The 19,764-nt window shown below is 45.1% G+C and overlaps 1 protein-coding gene across 2 annotated transcripts in view; it reads left to right on the top strand.

The window, feature by feature from the left end:
- Positions 1–19,764, top strand: part of NCKIPSD (NCK interacting protein with SH3 domain) — a 98,825-nt gene that overhangs the window by 60,073 nt on the left and 18,988 nt on the right. For both annotated transcript variants that reach the window (XM_073351429.1, XM_073351428.1), the window contains 3 exons: positions 12,883–13,053; positions 14,817–14,903; positions 16,679–16,817. In XM_073351429.1, coding sequence (XP_073207530.1) covers positions 12,883–13,053; positions 14,817–14,903; positions 16,679–16,817 — 397 coding nt within the window. The remainder of the gene's footprint in view (positions 1–12,882; positions 13,054–14,816; positions 14,904–16,678; positions 16,818–19,764) is intronic.

Here is a 19,764-nt window from a genome sequence, read left to right as displayed (position 1 = left end):
GTAATGGGAGTAACTTCTAAAAGTGTGAGCTCAGATTGCTAATGAGCCATAGTTCCCCATCAAACCCTTAAAAGGGGAAGCAGAACTAACCAACCACTGTGTGCTCAGGATACCTAGAGGCCCTCCCATTATAAAATGACGTCAAGACAGAATGTTTTCCTTAGGGAGATTTGCTGCTGTGAGTCAGGTTTCCCAAAGTGGCTTCTCCAAGCAATCATTGACGTTGTCTAGGCTATGGTCACTGCCTCCTTTATTAATGAATTATACAGTTAATAGGTGATAAGAATGAAGGAAAATGAAAAATCTTGCTTTTACAAAAGTATTTGCTGCAATGTCTATTGGAAAGATATATTGGAATTGGCATGCATAGGAACACAAATGTCTCAGGAATTGGAGGAATTGGTCTGAGGATTTATTGAGCTGAATATCAGACAAGAAAAATTGTCTATTCCATATATTTTAAATGGTGTAACTCCAGTTCAGGTGCTGCACTGCTTGAATAATCTAAAAATAGACTAGACGAAGCCCTCAAATGCTTTGTAAGGACAATTCTGCATTTAGCGGGTGGATTGTGGGGGTGAACAAGATAACACCTAATGGGGTAAAGACCTAACTCTTTGTTTTCTGCATGAAGTCTTCAGAAGCATAGGAATTGCCATACTTTATCAGACCAGAAGTCCATCTCGTCCAGTGTCCTGTGTCTGATGGTAGCCAGAACCAGATACTTGAGAGGAAGGTGTGAGAATCCTAGTGGGTAGAGGGGGATAATCTGCTCCCCATGTTAGGGCTTATCCTGGTCTCCAGTAGTCAGAATTGGCTTAAACCCTGAGGTTTAATACCCTTCCAAAGGTTGTGTTAGCACTAACTAGAACAGTTCTGGTTATTCTTGTTATCCATATAAATGTCCACTAGTCCCTTTTTAAATCTAGCAAAGTTCTTGACCTTTTAGTATGGCTTTTGACACAGTCCCACATGACATTCTCATAAGCAAACCGGGGAAATGTGGTCTAGATGAAATTACTATAAGGTGGGTGCGTAACTGGTTGCAACTCTATACTCAGAGTAGTTATCAGTAGTTCATTGTCAAAGTGGGAGAGTGTGTCTAGTGGACTACTGCAGGGGCTAGTCCTGGGTCTGAATATTATGCAATATTTTCATTAATGACTTGGATAATGGAGTAGAGAATATGCTTATAAAATTTGTAGATTACACCATTCTGGGAGGTATTCAGGCACTTGAGGAGGACAGGATTGGAATTCAAAACGACCTTGACAAATTGAAAAATGGGTCTGAAATCAACATGATGAAATTTGATAAAGACCAAATGCAAAGTACTGCACTTAGCAAGGAAAAATCAAATGCACAAATACAAAAAGGGGCATAACTGGCTAGGTGGTAGTACTGCTAAAAAGTATCTGGGGGTTATAATGGATCACAAATTGAATGTGAGCTAACAGTGTGGTGCAAGTTGCAAAAAAAAAAAAAAAAAAAAAAGCTAATGACATTCTGGGATGTATTAACAGGAGTATCATATGAAACACACAAGAGGTTGTTAGCCTGCTCCATTCAGCACTGGTGAGGCCTCAGCTGGAGTACTGTGTCCAGTTCTCAGCACCACATTTTAGGAAAGATATGGATAAATTGGAGAGAGTCCAGAGGAGTACAACAAAAATAAGATTTCAAAAACCTGACCTGTTAAGAAATTTTTTTAAAACTGGGTATGTTTAGTCTTGAACAAAGAAGACTGGGAAGCGGGGCACTAAATAGTCTTCAAATACGTTAAGGGCTGTTATAAAGAGGACTGTGATCAATTGTTTTCCATGTCCACTGAAGGTAGGACTGCTTATCTGCAGCAAGGGAGGTTTAGGCTAGATATTAGGAAAAACTTTCTAACTCTTAAGGGTAGTTAAGCACTGGAATAGGCTTCTGAGGGAAATTGTGTAATCCCTAGCATTGGAGGTGTTTTAAGAACAGGTTGGACGGACATCTGTCAGGGATGGTCGAGGTTACTTGATCCTGCCTCAGCACAGAGGGTTGAACTTGATAACTCCTCAGAGGTCCCTTACAGCCCTACATTTCTGTGATTTATCATGTTACGTGACAGCTAGTTACACAATCTGCCTACACATTGTGTGAAAAAATGTTTCCTTTTATCAGTTTTGAATTTGACATCTTTTTAATTTCATTTAATATCTACTTATTTTCCCTGTCACTACAAGAACAGAAGCTCCTGATGTACCGTCTCTTGACAATTCATTATTTTATATACTTTTATCATGTCCTCTATTATTCATCTCCTTTCTCAGGCAAACAATTGCGATCTTCTATCTCTTCCTGTGAGAGTTTTTCCAAGTCCCTAATCATTCTCGTTGCCCTTCTCTGAGCCACCTCTAATTCTGCAACATCTTTTTTAGATGGCGTGACCAGTACTGCACGCAGTATTCCAGTTGAGCCTGCATCATTAAATTACATAATGGCATTATAATATTTTTCTCCATGCCATTCCTCACCCATCCTAGTATCTTGTTTGCTTTTTTGAACAGTCTTCACTGAGCTGTCTGCAGTGATGCTCTGTCTGTGGGATTAGTTACCTTAAAACCCTATAAGATGTAGGAGTAGTTTAATTTTTTCCTTCTAATGTGCATTACATTTTTCTTCTGGAAGAAGTTTAATCTATGCCTCCTGTAAAATTGCAGTGTCACAATGTTCCACTTACGACATGGGAGTCGGAATCAATCTGCACTTCCATTAAAATCAAGCTTTAAATCTGTTGACTGTACTTTAAGCTCTACTTTGGTCAAAGGAGTTCTAACCTAAGTGGGATGGCCAGCATGGATTGGCACAAGCCATGTTAGACCAGTCATGCTTACAGTTAGCTGATATTTTGGTTTGACCCTATGCTTTCTGGAAGGCCAGACTACATTAGAACCCTGTTTGGACACAGCCTGCACACGTCAGCAACAGGCATGCTCCAAGCAACCCCCTGGAGTGTCAGAACTTGTTCCACTGGACACTCTCAGAATTCACCAATCTGCTGTTCCTAAATGAATGGAACACCTCAGTTTACCAGTTGCACTTCAGGATCACCTCTCAGTTCAGCTTACAGCACTTAAAATTTGTTTATAGTGAAAAGAAGTATAAATAGAGATTTGAGAAGAAGCAAGTAGAATTAATGGAAATTGTAAACAAATGGGTACATAAGTTTAGGCTCCAGTTAAAGTGTTAACTAACAAGATATTCATTTGCCTGTCTCGTAAGTCAGCTCACCCAAAGTTTCTCTCCCAGCATTAAACAGCAAGACTGGCTGTGATGCGCAGTTCATAAGACAAGCCAATAGGCTGCTTGTCTCTAGGTGAAGGATACCTGTGTATACTTCTGCACCCCCAGATATACAGTAAAACCTGTCTTAGAGATCACCTCTGAAGAGAGACCACTTGTCACAAGTGACTACTTGCAGAGGCCACAGAACATCACTATGCTGTGGTGTGCAAACCTTCGCAGAGAGACCACCTCTGTTACAAGCAATCACTTTTCTAACTCCCATTAGAGGTCGCTCCTGGCAGATTTTACTGTAGTTCTAACCTCCATTGTCTTCACTCGTAAAATTAGGTATCCTATGCTGCTTATTTATGTCCTTCAGAGCATCTCTCCTGAAGACTTTGCAATCTCTTGATTAGCATTTTGCTCTGTCTGTAAACAGGCATCTATTGTAAAGTATATAGTACGTAGTTTACATGTAGCTAGGTAAGCATCTCCTGCCTTAAAGAAACCTATCACCTTCTGGTGGCCAGCCCCAGCTGGCATACCTTAAGAGCATAATTATCAGGGTGTATGCATAACTCCTTACATATTATCCACACATACCTCTAGCAATGATTATGATGAACAGTGTGAAACAGGCTTTCAGTGCAGACCTCGCATGTCACCCATTGACCAACTTATTTAGAGACCAGAATGAGGGGATCCCTGTAACACTGTGCACCCTGCCAGTTGGCACCAAGAGGTCCCTGGGTCACAAGGACCAGTGTGTAAATCCATTAACATCCGATGGATTCTTGCAGGCACTGGATTATGATGCATTTAGTGCATGTATGTGAACTTTGCTACCTTTCATTCTGTAACTAGCTGTGGCAAATCTCATTGCTGACACTGTCAAACCGTTGCTCCACCTCTGCCCGGTACTGCTGCTTCTGGAAGCAATCTGCCCTTTGCACTGAACGCAGTTTCCTTCTGTAATTCCATGTTGCTTAAAACAAATGACATTTCTGTCTTGTTGAAAAATTTTTTCCACTCTGTACACATTTAGGGCATGGCTACACTTGTGAGTTAGAGAGCATTAAAGCAGTCCAATGCGCTCTAACTCTCAACACATCCACACTAGCAAGGCACGTAGAGCCCTCTGGCTCCGCGGCTAGAGTGCTCCTGGTACTCCACCTCGGTGAGTGGAATAAAGTTTGATGCACCCCTACTGGAGCGCTGTGGCACCAGTGTGGACACCCTGGCCTGTTAGTGCCCTCTGATCGGCCTCCAGAAGTGTCCCACAATGCCTGCTCTATCCACTTTGGTCATCACTTTGAACTCTACTGCCCTGCACTCAGGTGACCAACCATCAGACCCGCCCTTTAAATTCTCTGGGAATTTTGAAAATCCCCTTCCCGTTTGTTCAGCCAGGTGTGCAGTGCTCTCAGCGAATCTTTCCAGGTGACCATGTCTCCATGTGCCAGGCGATCCCCAGTATGAAGCAATGGCGAGGTGCTGGACCTCATCAGTGTTCGGGGGGAGGAAGCTGTCCAGTCCCAGCTGCACTTCAGCCATAGGAATTACAATACCTTCGGGCAGATATCAAGGGGCATGATTGAAAGGGGCCATGACTGGGACGCACTGCAGTGCAGGGTTAAAGTGAAGGAGCTGCGGAATGCCTACCACAAAGCCCGTGAGGCAAACAGCCACTCTGGTGCTGCCCCTGTGACCTGCCGTTTTTACAAAAAGCTGGACGCGATACTTGGCGGCGACCCCACCTCCACTCCGAGTACCACCATGGACACTTCAGAGCACAGTCCAGCAAGGCAGGAGGAGGAGGAAGACACCCCAGCCAGTCGCGGTGGTCGGTGCTTGCGGAAGGACAAACACCAGAGGAGGCTTCCGGTAAGTGGCTTTTATTGTGGGAAGGAAGTTATTCGGTGCGGGCTCTTGGGGCGAGGAGGATTAGGGCTGCATGCATGCCTAGATGCGGAATAGGGCATTGATGTGCCCTCTCACATGGCAGTAATCTCTTCAAAGGTCTCATCCAGAACTTGGGCAATGCGCTTGCGCAGGTTTCGTGGGAGAGCCACTGTGGTCCTTGTCCCAGTCAGGCTAACGTGTCTGTGCCATGAAGGGCCGGGGCGGACCATTGCTGCACACAGGCAAGCTGCATATGGGCCAGGGTGGAAGCCACATTGTAGTAGAAGACCCTCCCTTGTTTCCTAGGTCACCCTCAGCAGCGAGAGAGATTCCAGGACGAAGTCCTGTGGAAAATGTGGGGACAGTGAGTATAGGGGTCCCTTGCAGTTGTTGGCTCTCCCCAAGGCACAGAAACCCAGAGGACAGTACAGCCATGAAAGAATCAGTCCCCCTTGACCCTGTGCTTACTCACCATTTTGGGGCTCCTGGGGGTTGTGTGCTTGCTTTAGGACTGGCAAATTATGCTATTGTGTAGACTGTGCTTGCCCTCCTTAAGTACACGGGAATCATTGCTCTGTCTGGTGTGAACAATGCTGCCTCTGTTAAGTGTTGCATTTTGCCTTTACAGATGCAACCTTCAGATCTCAGCCGTCCGTGTTATCACCAACTGGGAGGCTGCAAAGAATCAGGAAGAGGCCATGTAGAAGCAAAGAGGACATGCTGCATGAAATCATGCAGCACTTCCTTAATGAAAATCAAAAAGTGCAGGAGTAGCAGGAGAGTGAAAGGAGGGTCCACCAGCAAAATGCGGATTGCCGGCATCAAAACACAGAGCAGCTGATAAGCATCATGGAGTGCCAAGTGGACTCAATCCAGGCACTCGTAGCCATGCAGGCGGAGCACTACTGCAGCCCTTGTCCCAAAACTCTTGTGCCCTCATGTCACCGCCAACCCACTTTCCCCAACATCCTGGGTTTTTATCGCCGCCAGCTGCCTCCAAGACCTGTAGCTTCATCACCCAGCCTTGCAAACTACGACCCTTACCCACTGCACTCAACCCCCATCACCATGCAGTATAGCCATCCTGAAGTGCAGCACTCACTGCACAGCACTCCAAACAGGAAGGCTGAGTATGATAACAGGACATACACAAACCTGTGATTGTACCGTTCCCCACCCCACCCTCTTGCCCTTTGTGTTTCCCAAGCAGTTATTTTCAATAAATGCATTTTCTTTTCATTAAATGGATTTTTTTGCTTTGAAAACATTCTTTATTATTGCATAATGTAAAAGATACCTTAGCCCAGGAAAGCAACAGGCACTGCAAGTCAGTGTATCATACGTAGCAAACACCGATTCCTACTAACATTGGAACTGCTGGACTTTACTCCTGTGCAGGGCACCAGACATTACTGGTGGCTTTCAGCCTCAAATTGCTCCCTCAAGGCATCCCTAATCCTTGCAGCCCCACGCTGGGCCCCTCTAATAGCCCTGCTCTCTGTCTGTTCAGATTCAGCCTTCAGGTGTTGAACATCTGAGTTCCATGTCTGAGTGAATCTTTCATTCCCTTCACAAATGTTATGGAAGGTATAGAAGGCGGATATAACCGCGGGGATGCTGTTATCGGCCAGGTCCAGCTTCCCATACGGAGAATGCCAGCGGCCCTTTAAATGGCCAAAAGCACACTCCACAGTCATTCTGCACTGGCTCAGCCTGTTGTTGAACCGCTCCTTGCTGCTGTCAAGGCTCCCTATGTAAGGTTTCATGAGCCACGGCATTAAAGGGTAAGCGGGGTCTCCAAGGATCACAATGGACATTTCAACTTTCCCTACAGTTATCTTCTGGTCTGGGAAAAAAGTCCCGGATTGCAGCTTCCTGAACAGGCCAGTGTTCCGAAAGATGCATGCGTCATGCACCTTTCCAGGCCAGCCTGCGTTAAAGTCAATGAAACACACACAGTGATCCACAAGCGCCTGGAGAACCATAGAGAAATAGTCCTTCTGATTAACATACTTGGAGGCTAGGTGGGCTGGTGCCAAAATTGGAATATGCATCCCATCTGTCGCCCCTCCACAGTTAGGGAAACCCATTTGTGCAAAGCCAGCCACAATGTCATGCATGTTACCCAGAGTCACGGTTCTGCTGAGCAGGATGTGATTAATGGCCCTGCAAACTTGCATCAACATGATTCCAATGGTCGACTTCCCCACTCCAAACTGGCTAGCGACTGATCGGTAGCTGTCTGGAGTTGCCAGTTTCCAGATTGCAATACCCACCATCAGGAGATGCTTCTCCACCATCAGGGCAGCTCTCAATCTCGTGTCTTTGCGCTTCAGGGTGGGGGTGAGCTTCTCACACAGTCCCATGAAAGTGGCTTTTCTCATCCGAAAGTTCTGCAGCCACTGCTCGTCATCCCAGACTTGCATGACGATGTGATCCCACCACTCAGTGCTTGTTTCCCGAGCCCGAAAGCAGCATTCCACGGTGGTGAGCATGTCCATGAATGTCACAAGCAGTCTTGTATCGTATGCATTATTCGAGTCGATATTATCGTCAGAGTCCTCACTGTCACTTTGGATCTTAAGGAGTAACTTGACTGCCAAACGTGATATGCTGGCGAGACTCATCAGCATATTCCTCAGCAGTTCGGGCTCCATTCCCGCAGACCGAAAGGGAAGATAGAGCGTGCAGTACAAAAAAGTTGAAAGACAGCACCAATTGTGGATGGAAGCAGAGGGATTTCTGGGATGTGAACTGATGCATCATGGGGCGTTGGGACAGAACCCAGAATGCCCCCCCATCCCCTTCCCACAAGCCACAGTGCCAGAATGGGAAGAGGTTCTCTGTGGGATAGCTGCCCACAATGCACTGCTCCCAATGCTGCTGCAAGTGCTGCAAATGTGGACACACCAGTGTGCTTGCAGCTGTCAGTGTGGACAGACTGCAGCGCTTTCCCTACTGCGCTCTACAAAGGCTGGTTTAACTCAAAGCACTCTAAGTTTGCAAGTGTAGCCATGCCCTTAGCTTTTTGCAGACTTGTAAGGGAGGCTAGTTCCCCTTGCTTGTTCGGGAGCATGGGGAGCTCAGGAGTGTGAACACTTGAGAGGCACTTGTACAGCAGCTTTGTTCTTGGCACAGGCCAAATAAGGTTTTTGCAATATCTCACTAAGAGAGGGTATGAATATTTTTTTAAAGTTGTTAGTGCTTAGGAGGCCTTTTGCTCATAAATTGCTACAGAAGTAGCCCGGTTTGGGGAAGTCACTGCCAGACCCCTTAAGAACACCATCTTCTCATTTGCCGTTCTTGATCAAGGGTTGCCATCAGCCAGAGAAATCTGCTGCTGAATAAATCTGTGGAGTGAATGTTTATTGGCCTACAGATGGCTGGAACACCTGAAAGGCGAAGTCTGGAAGATGTTACTGAAGCGTAGCTAATGTGGTGGTCGAAAGCCAAGTAACTCCTCTCTTCTCTCCCTGTGACACACTTGCACATCTGTACGCACCAGACTCTGCCTCTCTGCAGTACAATCTTGCTCTCTAACAGGATTATATTTCCAGTGAAGATTTCTTTAATTATTACATGCCCAGCCAGGGAGAAAAACTCGCTCCTAAATGAAAGCGTTTTTTTCAGAGAGGTTACCCTGGAGAGTTTGGCTCAATAAATTAAATTAAGTGTCTCTGTTAATCTGGACTAGAGTCTCCTGGGGAGAGCTGTTGAGGAGACTAGCTCTTCTCTGCATTAGCTGCTACTTATTGAGGGGGTTTACCCCTCTCTTGTAAATGAAGGCTGGAGGGCAGCCTTTGTTATAATAGCAAAGAGTGAAATACAGGAGAGTCCCTTTTGTGTGTCTCCTGAAGAGCTGCTGTATGCTGATCTGGAGGGGAGTCTCTGGGAAGATGTTTGTACTCAAAGCACCAGTGATTTTCCAGAACTGGTGGCTTGGGGAGAAGGGGGAAGTCGAAAAGGAACAAAAACAGGAGGAAGAAGAAGCAGGAAGAACAGCTTTGCAGACCAGAATCGACAATCTGTTTGTTAGCAGTGGGAGTGAGGTGGCAAGAGACAAGTTTCTGAAAATAATCCTGTTCTGTTTAGCAGAAATGAAAGCCCTGCAGTGGTGTATGGTTCTCCTTCTATTTGGAGGGGACCAGCTGTTTTGTTAACAACAAACAAATGAAAAGTAAATTTCATTATGAAAACAGTTACATCCACTCACTGAAGGTGTCCGCTGCCTTCCCAAGTAACCGTCTGATTCCTGGAAATGACCTCATGGAGTGTCCGCAGGGCTGTAATAGTTGCCAAGCTGCTTAATAAGCAGAGACCAGACCTCATTGCTGGGGCTGGGGGAGATGAGACTGGTGCTGAGATTCCATTAAGACAGCACACTGTATGGTTCTACTAGTCAGATTGGAGCACTTTGTTAGGAGATTGATCTTATTCATGTCCATTAGCAAATTTATGTTCACTGGAATTGGAAAGCCTGTGGAGGGGGGATTGTAAAGGCATAGATTTGAGTTTTGAGAGCCCAAGAAGAGCCTCAGTTAATCATCAAAACAAGCAGACGATTTAAAATGGCATCCTGACTGTGAACTCTAGTAAGAGCAGACTTGCATATTTCTGGACACCTACTAAGATACTGGCCACAGTTAACCCCCTCACAGGGGCTGGCCCTTGGATGTAGAGTAGTCTCCCAATGAAGTTCCATCACTTGGGACACTTGAAAATGGGCTAGCCAAAGCATCTGAGCTTGTGCTGAAAGAAACCAACCTGCAAAGGGAAGGATGTGACCAAGTAGGTATCTTCCATCTACCTTCTGATTCTGTGATTTAAATCACTGTTTAGCATGGTTGCTGTAATCAGATTGTGCTTTGTGTTTCTGACAGTCACCCTCTGTCTCACACCAGCCTGCTGGTAATCTAGCTGGCCACTCCTCCCTCCACAGTGTCCCAAGATGTCTTTCTCAAGAGCATGCGGTGGATTGTGATAAAGTTAAACCAACACGTTCCCTCCTTCATTATCTCAGCCTGACAAAGATTGTGTAATTAACAGCGACAAGAACATGTTGATTCAGTGCTTCAATTATGTAGTAAAAAAAGGTCCTAATTAGTTCACACCTCAAATTCCACTAAGCAAATTATGAACAAGTGTCTCTCTAAAACAGCTTAAACATTGCACTTAAGTTTTCAGTTCAGGGTTGTTGGGTTTCAGCTGCATTGGCAATAGCTTGTTCTTTGACATTTTGAAGTGTTTATGGCAGCTACCAGTGCATGCTTTGAGATGAACGGGGCTGCATTTGTGCTTTATTTTAAAAAGATTTCTGCGCTCTTCTCTAATATGAATTTGTGCTGCTGTGGTTTCTAATGAGAGTTACTTCTCAAAGGTTTTACTGTCTGAGGTGCTGTATAAGTGGCAAAAACGAAGTTATGACTAGATTCAGTTCTTCGCCTCACCTATCTCTCTTGAGTCGGCGGCCCGGTGCGCATTGTATCATATGTGTAATGAAAAATAAATTGTTCCCAAATTTAAATAGTGACGACATGGGGGGGGGGGGATCTCTTTTCTCATTGCACAGAGAAGGGCAATATTTGTTGCTCCCTCGTAAACCACTCCCTTTTGTTCCTTTCTCTCATCAATGTGGCCCATCAATCTGACCAGGTCACTTCCATCTTTGAACCTCTTCTGGCTTCCTCCCTCCATTTCATCAAGTTCAAGCTTCTTGTTCTTACCTTCAAGGCCCTGAATAATTTTTCCCCTTCTGATAGTCTATTCTTACCTCTTCTGGTGTTGTACCCTTCCAACCTGACCCATTCTCCACTTCTTCTTCTCGGACATCTCAATACCTTCAGTGCTCCCCCTTTATCATAGAATCTTCTCCCTGAATTAATCGTCAAAGACAATACCGTCTCCTCATTCAGACCCCTCTCTACGGCACTCCTCTACCATGATAGCCGCAGCAAACTAGTTAGCTGATAGCCAAGATGTAGGGTAAACTTTCATTTACAGAAAAAAAGTGGTATATAAAATTTTATTAGGATGTGGCTGGCTGTCACCTGGCCACCTTTCTCTTTAGTTGTTAATCTGTCCCCTACCTTCCATCTCTCTGTTTTGTCTCAAGCATGTAAGCTCTTCAGGGCAAGGTTTCAGCCTTCTTGTGGGTTTTGTGTGTGCGTGCAGCATTTTGCACATGGGAAATGCTACAGATACGTTAATAGTAGTAATCTGAGAGAGATCTGCTCTGAAAGTAAGATTTACTGATCTTTGACTACATACAAACTCATAAAGCTGTGGTGCACTGTCATCTCACTTGGCTATTTAAAGAAAAACAGAGCCTAAGCAAATTGAGAGGAATTGATTCCTGCACAGGTTAATCCAGAAGGCAGCAATCCTAATACTTAACACTTACTGAGCTTTAGCATCTTCAAAGTGCTGTACTCATATGAACTCATCTGTTGTTAATGATTGACAAAACTGGCAGGTGAAATTAAAATCTGCCAGTTCAGAGTCCAGGAAAAATGACAACTGTATTGATGGGATCACATCCAAAAAACTGCTGGTTGAACTTTCAATTTTGTGGGACAAAACTGTGACTTGTAGAACTATGCACGCTGCTGATTGACCTGGCTCCAGTAATCCAGGTTGTCGTATGGTATGCGTCCAGTACCAGAGCAGTTTCTCTTACTGCTCTTGGCCTGGCAGTCTGCATTTATCCTGTTCAGTTCAGAGGGTGCCCACCCATGTGCTTAGACATCTCATGTGCTTAGTACCTGCATCTAGGAGGAAGGTGATCTTATTCTTATGGCATTGGATTTGTACACTGAGAATAATACAACCAAGTGGGTGGTGTGAAGTTAAACTAATATTTGTAAAATGTGTTGAGCTGCTCAGATGGGAAGGAAAGTAGTATTCTTACTCTGCTGTATGTTAGGAAAGTGAAAATGGAAAGTAAGCTGACACTTTAGGTGGTGCCACCAGTGTGGTGGCTTGTTGGGTTTTTCCCCGTAAATATTTTGAAATTGACATTGTGGTGGTCAAAACAAGTAGAAGCTAGTTTGTAGATTATTTTTCCTCTGATGGAAAATGCATAAACCTCTCCACTCAGCAGTGTCTTTCCAAAGCACTGACAAAAGGTGTTCTTTTGCAGACACGTGGCATTCCCATTTCCTGTTAACAGAGAGGGAAGGATTTTTATGTACTAAGCTATAATTATCTGATCTATGCAACCCCCAGGTATAAATTTCCATGGCTGTAAGAATGTTTTCTGGAGCTGATCAGATGTTAGGCTTCTCATTGATCCAACTGAGACAACCAGCTGCTCTGGTGTCCAGCCTTACATTTCTGCAATGGAGCCTCTAAGGAGAACTAAGCATGATTTTCATACCCTCTGAAAGCAATACTGCCTCCCCAGCATTGTGGTTAAGGTTTTGGAGATGTAAAGATGAGTTCTGACTCTGCACCATTCCTGGAGCCTGCTTTCACTGATTCAGTAATTGCATTATCTTTGCAAGAATGGAAGGGGGAGAGAACCAGAAAACAGTGTTTGGAAGCTGAAGCAGCGGGTGGGCGTGGGGGTGTTAAACTCGCTGTCCACCTGCTGCCAGTTGTTGTTTGAATGAAGTAACCTGTCAGGACTGAGGCAAAGGATACCTGTGGAAACAGTTACTCTCCAAAAAACTGCTGTGTATCAGGAACCCTATTACTGGTATTTCTTTTGTCTTCTTGCAGAATCTGATTTCTGGGCTGCCTTCGGGGCAGATCTGCCATGATGAGCAGCGGCTTGAGGTGATCTTTGCAGATCTGGCCAGGCACAAAGAAGATGCCCAGCAGCGCAGCTGGGCACTCTATGAGGATGAAAATGTCATCTGCTGCTATTTGGAAGAGCTTCTCCGTATTCTGGTGGGTTGCTTTCTTAAGTAGGTTTAGTGAAGCTGAGATTCCCTTGTAGATTTCCTCTCTCAATATTCTTTCCTTAGGGCTTGTCTGTGTGGAGCGTTAGTGTTTGGCAAGCCAGGCGCGATTCAACAGTGCACCAGCTTGCCACAAAGTAAGTCGCTGTTTGGTCACTGCTACAGTGCAATAAGGGTCCTGGAGTATGACTTGAAAGCACAGTATGCTAAGGCACACTGTGGGACTTTTGCTGCTCTATAGCAGTGTCCACACAGTGAGTTACAGTGGAGCAAGCTGGGGCATTGTAGAGTCATACCCTGGGTTGTGCCGCTCTAACTCACCCTGTAGACAAGCCCTTAGTGAAATCTTCGGACAGATGTTCAAGGGATTATGTTTCCATTTATTAATAACGTGTGTTAAACGAGCCCTACCATATGTATGTATATCTACTGTAATGCAGCCTGGGACTTAAGTTGCAAGATTCTGAATAAGGCTTTGTCTGCCTGGGGTCTGTCGTGCTTAGGAACCATGTTTAAATCCATCTTGCAAAATTATCATCCACCCATGTTTTACAGTGCTCAGTTCTTTATTCACCCATCTTTAAAAAGTAAATAAATAAATAGCCACCAAAAACCTCCTCTCCAGATGCACTGCAAGCTCAGTTGAACACTGTTCCATTGGAAACTTGTTTCATGATTTGGCTGGCCAGCATGCGCAGGCCAAACAATATCAGTGTTCTATCCTAAGCCCTACCAGCGTGCTAACACTGCCTTGCCCTGCCCATGCTGGCCTTTAAACTGCATGAAAAGTGTTATTGGGGCTGTTTGAAAACATGGCTTCCAGCAAGCACTGTGTGAAGGCCAGCGTAGAAGGTCCTAACTCTTAATTCATTCTGAAGCGCATGAGTTTCACCTGCTTCTCCAAGGACACGTCTATACTGCGGACGATAAAGCAGCACGTCTATGGAGCTACAGCTGTGCTTTCGTGTAGATGCTTGCCGTGTCAACAGGAGCGGGTTTTCTGTTGATGTCCTCAATCCATCTCTCCAAGAGACAGTAGCTAGGTTGACAGAATAATTTTTCTGTCCACCTAGCTGCATCCACAATTGGGGCTACGTCAGCACTTAAGGCATGAAGATTTTCACAGCCCTGAGTGACGTAGCTAGGTTGATCTAATTTTTAAGTGAAGACCAGCCCTAAAACATACAGCTCATCAGATGGGTTTAATCCAGCTTCCTCCATGTTTCGTCCCTCCCCCCACTAATTCTGCAGGGTGAGATCTGCCAAGTTTGAGGCAGACAATACAGGCATAACCAAAATGGTGTTAGATTATAGCAGGCATCGTGTGCATGTGTACATGTACAGCACTCAACATGACAAGCCCAGCCCTGACTGGGGCTTCTGGGTGCAACTGCAGCACAAACAGTATTTTCAAAACCCTTCATGGATCACCTTTTTCAGATGCTTTCAGCATGTAAGTCACGGAGGGAGAGACTCTGCTTGGCACTGAGGCAGTTCCAGGAGTTCACTTTGATATGGAATCTCTAGGGTAGCTGTTTCCCCTTGCACTGTCTTAGTGCTTCCCTTCTAATTTCTTTGTAGGGTGGTTGGGCTGTGGGGACTGAAGTCCTGGGGTTGGAGGAACTGGTGAGATGGGAACAGTTCTTTATCCTGCGGAAAGGCCAGCCTGACTTGGGGCCTCTGTGTTCCTGATAGAGACCCTTTGGCTTCTCCAATATGCCAACAATCTCACTTGTTCGATTGTGTTTCCAGACAGATGCAGATCCTGATGTTTGCAAGAAAATGTGCAAAAAGAATGAGTTTGAATCAGTCCTGTCCCTTGTGGCATATTATCAGATGGTAAGAGGTGTTGGATTCTTCCTATCTTCTATTGAAGGTTTCCCTGTAAACCCAAAGGAGAAGGGTTAACAAGCATGAATGTATGTAAAACTTTTCCCTGTTTGGACAGTTTTTACTGTCTGAATTAGACTGAGTTTCAGAAAATCCTTCTTGCACACTTAGGTAACTGTGCATTATACTTGTGGGTTGTGCAGAGCTTGCTTGGACAATGAGGAGGTAGGACTTGGGTCTAGTTTCAGGAGCAGTATTTAGTACTGTACCTGTAAGCAGTCAGAACGGTAAAGATTGCAGCTTTCTTTTTAGCTCCACAGAAGCAGCAGCCCTACTATAGTCTAGAGGAAGGATTTCCGAGAATGCCTTGGGAAAGCTGACAGGCTGTGGCTTCTCCTCTCTTAATTGATGCATGGCTCTACATTAGTAAACAGCTCTGATTAGGAAAGTGGGTTGTGAGGAAGAGCCCTGGGACTGAGGAAGGAAATTGATGTTCAGAGGAAGAAGTGTGGAGTTTGCCTTCTGTGCCTATAGAAATATTTCTCTACCCCATTCCCTTTCTAAGGCTCACTGCGGTAGCACTTAGGCATGGATAGGAGATTCTTCCTTAGTCCCCAGCCACAGCACAGCAAACCGTGCAATCAGCTTTTAATAAAACATTGCTCTGTATAAACCCAGAGCTTGGCTATGGAAGAGGCCACAACATATTTGAGAGAACTGGGAAGCCCAGTCAGGAGTACAGGAGTCTGCTGGCTTTCCCAGTGCATTGTTGCTCTCCATGGTATGCTCTGTGAACGTGATTTCACAGGATGAATGACTATATGGAGAGCGGAACAGTTACTCATTGGACTTTAGTACCTAAGACGCTTGGTGCCAGGATTCCTCTCTCCGTTCTTTTAGGTTTCTTTTGATCTCTCTGACCAGTTTGTTGGCTGGTATTTGGAGTGATATCAGGTGACGCTTAGCCTCAGGGCTCCTCTCAGGTTGAGGGTGGGCTTCAGGATCAAGCAGACCACTGCCTTGAAAAGAGTCTTGACGGTGCAATTTCTGCTTTGTGCACTCAAAGCCTTCTGATTAAAAATCCATTCTCTCGGCGTGAAACCTGACAATTTATAGCAGCCCTTCAAGATCCTTTTCATTAATTATCAGAGATGCTGAAAAATTGGTTTAGATTTTAATAGGTCCTGATAGATCTTGAGGAGCTGAAACTCCTTTTCAGTTCTGCACTAGGCACTTCACTATGATTACTCCCTAAGTAAACAGGGGTGTTGCAAGCTATAGGTCTCCTAGGAGCACTGTATCTGCCCCCGGCGTCATGAAAGCTCTGCATCCCTGTAAGAAGCACAGGCATTCAGAGTGAATCAGGCCTGGTTTTGGTGGGGCCAAAATAGGATCTTACACCCTAGGCTCTCCATTTGTCTTGTCACAACAGTCAAACTGCGGATGAGATGCACAGTATTTCAGATGTGAGCTATTGCTGCCCTGTACCCTTTGTTAGCATCAGTAGTACAGTAATTAGAAGCTGATCCCATCACAAAGATGAGTTTTTAAAAAAATCTGTACAGTTTTTAAAAGCTGGTATTGGGGCTAGATCAACTTGTACACTGGAAAGATCTGTACCATATCTGATACTGGGTTGAAACTTTGGGCTGCCTAGCGCTTCTGCTCACTCACCTGCATTGGTCACAGCACGTGTGGACTTGCAAGCTTCCTGCTTGGCTTCAATCTTGAACTGAGTACTCAATTGTGGTTTTGCCTTATTGGAAGGATTCCTGTCTTTCTAGGAACACCGAGTGCCATTGCGGCTGCTGTTGCTGAAGTGCTTTGGAGCAATGTGCAACTTGGACGCTGCTATTATCTCCACTCTCGTTAACTCTGTCCTTCCAATGGAGCTGGCTCGTGACATGCAGACTCATACACAAGGTGAGCCGTGGTTATGGACTGCTCCTAGATGTGACTCCCTAGGGGCATGGGTTTCCATTAGAAAGGTTACATGCTGTTGGGGAATTTTAAATTTTGGAGTTCTAGCCCATCCTGAGCTTCTAGTTCAATGTGCCCTAAGCATTCTAAGGGAGACATACACATATTTTAAAATAAGTATCAAATTGATGAAACCTTATAAAAACTAGCTTTGGTTTTAATCCTTTGATTTAGGGCTAAATAAATAATAAATACCTTCTATATTATAGCACCCCACATCCTGCGTAACTGTATATTCAACAGCAAGAATGTGGCATAAATTAATACCATTTCAGCTTATTATTTATTTCTGTCAAGTGTTGCTTTAAGAGTCTTTCAGCTTTGTTTGTTTCGTGCTGTTAATGGAGGATGCATACAGATCCTTGAGGAAGAAATCTGGCCTCTTTCATGCAGGCTTTGTCTCTGTACACCACCCTTTTCACCCCATTGCTAAGTGTACATCCGTTGCTGATGACTGGAGAGATGTTACTGGTTAAAATGGAATAACCCTCCTTGCGATTAGTCTTGTTGCTCATTGGTGTCACCAATGACTAATGGATGGTGATATTGAGGCTTCCGGTTAGTGCAGAGTGTGTAGACGTAGCTCCTTTCACTGGTCTTCTCTCCTTCTGTTAGTCCTTCATTAGGGTCAGGAGTTACTCTGCCAGGGGTTTAAACACATGAGATTCCAAGAAGCTAAAGATGGGATAAATCCCATCAACCATTCCACCAACGCTAGGTGTCAAGGCAGGATTGTTCCTGACACTATACCTCCTGGCCACTTGTCCAGTCAAGTTTTCAGAGCAAGCAGTGGAGCGTCTACCCTTTCCGACACATCTCATCAGTGTGACAGTTCACTTTACTAAGTGTAACTCTTCCTTTCTTTAGTTTATCCCATCACTGTGGGTGTGTAAGCGTGTGCACTATTGTAAACCATTCTTCTGCAGTTGCTCTCTTTTGCGTTCTTAAGAGAAAAGTACCTGATAGCTGTGCAGTGCAGATGCCCTCTTTTTTTGTAGGCCTGCAACTGTGAGGATTTCTTCAACTTCCTTGGCCTTTTAAGATGAGATTTCCCTCCCCAGTGAGTGGTCTGGGCCTGCTGCTAAGGGGATAATAGCAACGCTCTTACCTGCCAATCTGGAATGGAAGGTGGTGGTCTCCCCCTTTCAGATGCACTGGTGAAAATAGGAATGAGGATGTGGAAACCTTGAACCTGTCCCTCAGAGGAATGCGTGCAGGAGGTGGTGTATGAGTGAGTGCCATACAGAGCACATTCTGGATGCATGCTGTGTGCCTGGCTCCCGGGTAAAGGACCGATATAGAAGCTGACGCTTCATTAAGATTAACAGAAAACCTGCTTCACTGGGGTCATCGGCACCATTGCCCTGGGAACACACATACTCTCCCTCCCTCTGAAGTCAGCTGGATTCGGATTCCTCGTATAGCCTGAGCATAGCTGAGAACTGGTTGCAAATGAAAGCATCCTGCAATGACAGGAATGGGCTGGCTCTGGTGTGTAGGGCTCTCACTATAGGTTGTTTCAAATGCACTGGATTCAATATTCTTCGAGGTGCGCTCCTAATCTATTAAAGCTGGTTTATTCTGCTGACTTTCTCATCTACTACCTGAAACTAGACAGCTGAAAACAACCCCTCCTTACCAGGGGCTGGCAGGGCGAGAGGGGGTGGGAGAGGTGAAGCTAATGTGTCAATATGTACAGCTTAATTAAGGGAATGGGTGGTGCTTCTATGTGAAACACAAATAAAACTGTTTAACAAGCCCCTCTAGGCTGCTGCTGCCTCTTAGAAAAACCAAAGAATAAACCTTACAGCTGGAAACTCCCCTGAGAGCTTGTTCACTTTCCCAAGCTGAGCGTGGTTCTCTTTTGCCTCGTGTTACACGATGCCCGTGCTCAGTGCAACCCTCAGTGCAGGACGTGAGGACACTGTCACAGTCTGCCTGCCTCTCCCCTGTGTGAACTGTCAGATGCAACCCAGAGAAGGAAAGCATTAATTAAAGCTGTGTGGAAATGGAGCAATGGACTGTGTCCTCCTTTGTATCAGATGTAACTCTAAAAACCCTACTGAGCTGGGAGGGAGTAACGGGAATGTCGGTCCTTATCCTTATGGAAATGAAAAGGAGCCCTGAAAGGAAGAGGATCAGGCAGCTTCCAAAGTCTGTCTGTAGCTTAGACGTGTCTAGCTCCGTGGTGTGGAGCGGTGGGCTGACAGCTGAACTAGGGCATGGTGTGCAGGTAAAACCAAGGACAGAAGGGTGACTTATTTCTCACCCTCACTCCTGAAGGGACTACACAACATAGTCTCACTCTACATGTACTAGAACTACGCCGCTGCCAAGGATTCTGCCTTTCCAGCTGTCAGGCTGATTCTCTCCTGACTCCTTTCTATTTGATGTGCATATTCTCTTCAGAAACCTGCCCTGTCTCTTCCTGTTGGTTTCGGTGGAAAAGCTCCATTTAGCTAGGTTTCTATAATGCAAGAGGGAGCATTAGGAGGTTGTAATAAATACAGGTCAAAAATAGACTCTGGTCTGACCCAAATGGCAGATTTTCAAACCTCTCCCTCCATAGGATTTAAATAATGAATTAAGGGCAACTCAGCACTTAACCAGCTGCTGATACTGCTTAAACAGAATAGTCTGTACTGAACAGGTCCTATCTGTAATAGGTTGTGTGGCCTTTACTGTTACGCCATTTTTCCTTCACTTTTTTCTCTTCTCTTTTAACCGGGGTTCTGAGGGCAGTGGGGGCTTGATGATTGGTTTACTTTAAAATGTTTTTAAAAGTTCCATCCATGTGGTTCCCAGACTCGTCAAGCAACTGCCCGTTTAAGCAGATCTAATTGACCTGATCAGCAGCTGGATACTCTGCTGATGGACACTATAGAAATGG

This window comes from Lepidochelys kempii, chromosome 7 (assembly GCF_965140265.1).
Source record: "Lepidochelys kempii isolate rLepKem1 chromosome 7, rLepKem1.hap2, whole genome shotgun sequence".
NCBI classification, from domain to species: Eukaryota; Metazoa; Chordata; order Testudines; family Cheloniidae; genus Lepidochelys; species Lepidochelys kempii.
This window is presented reverse-complemented; position numbering and strand designations above follow the sequence as displayed.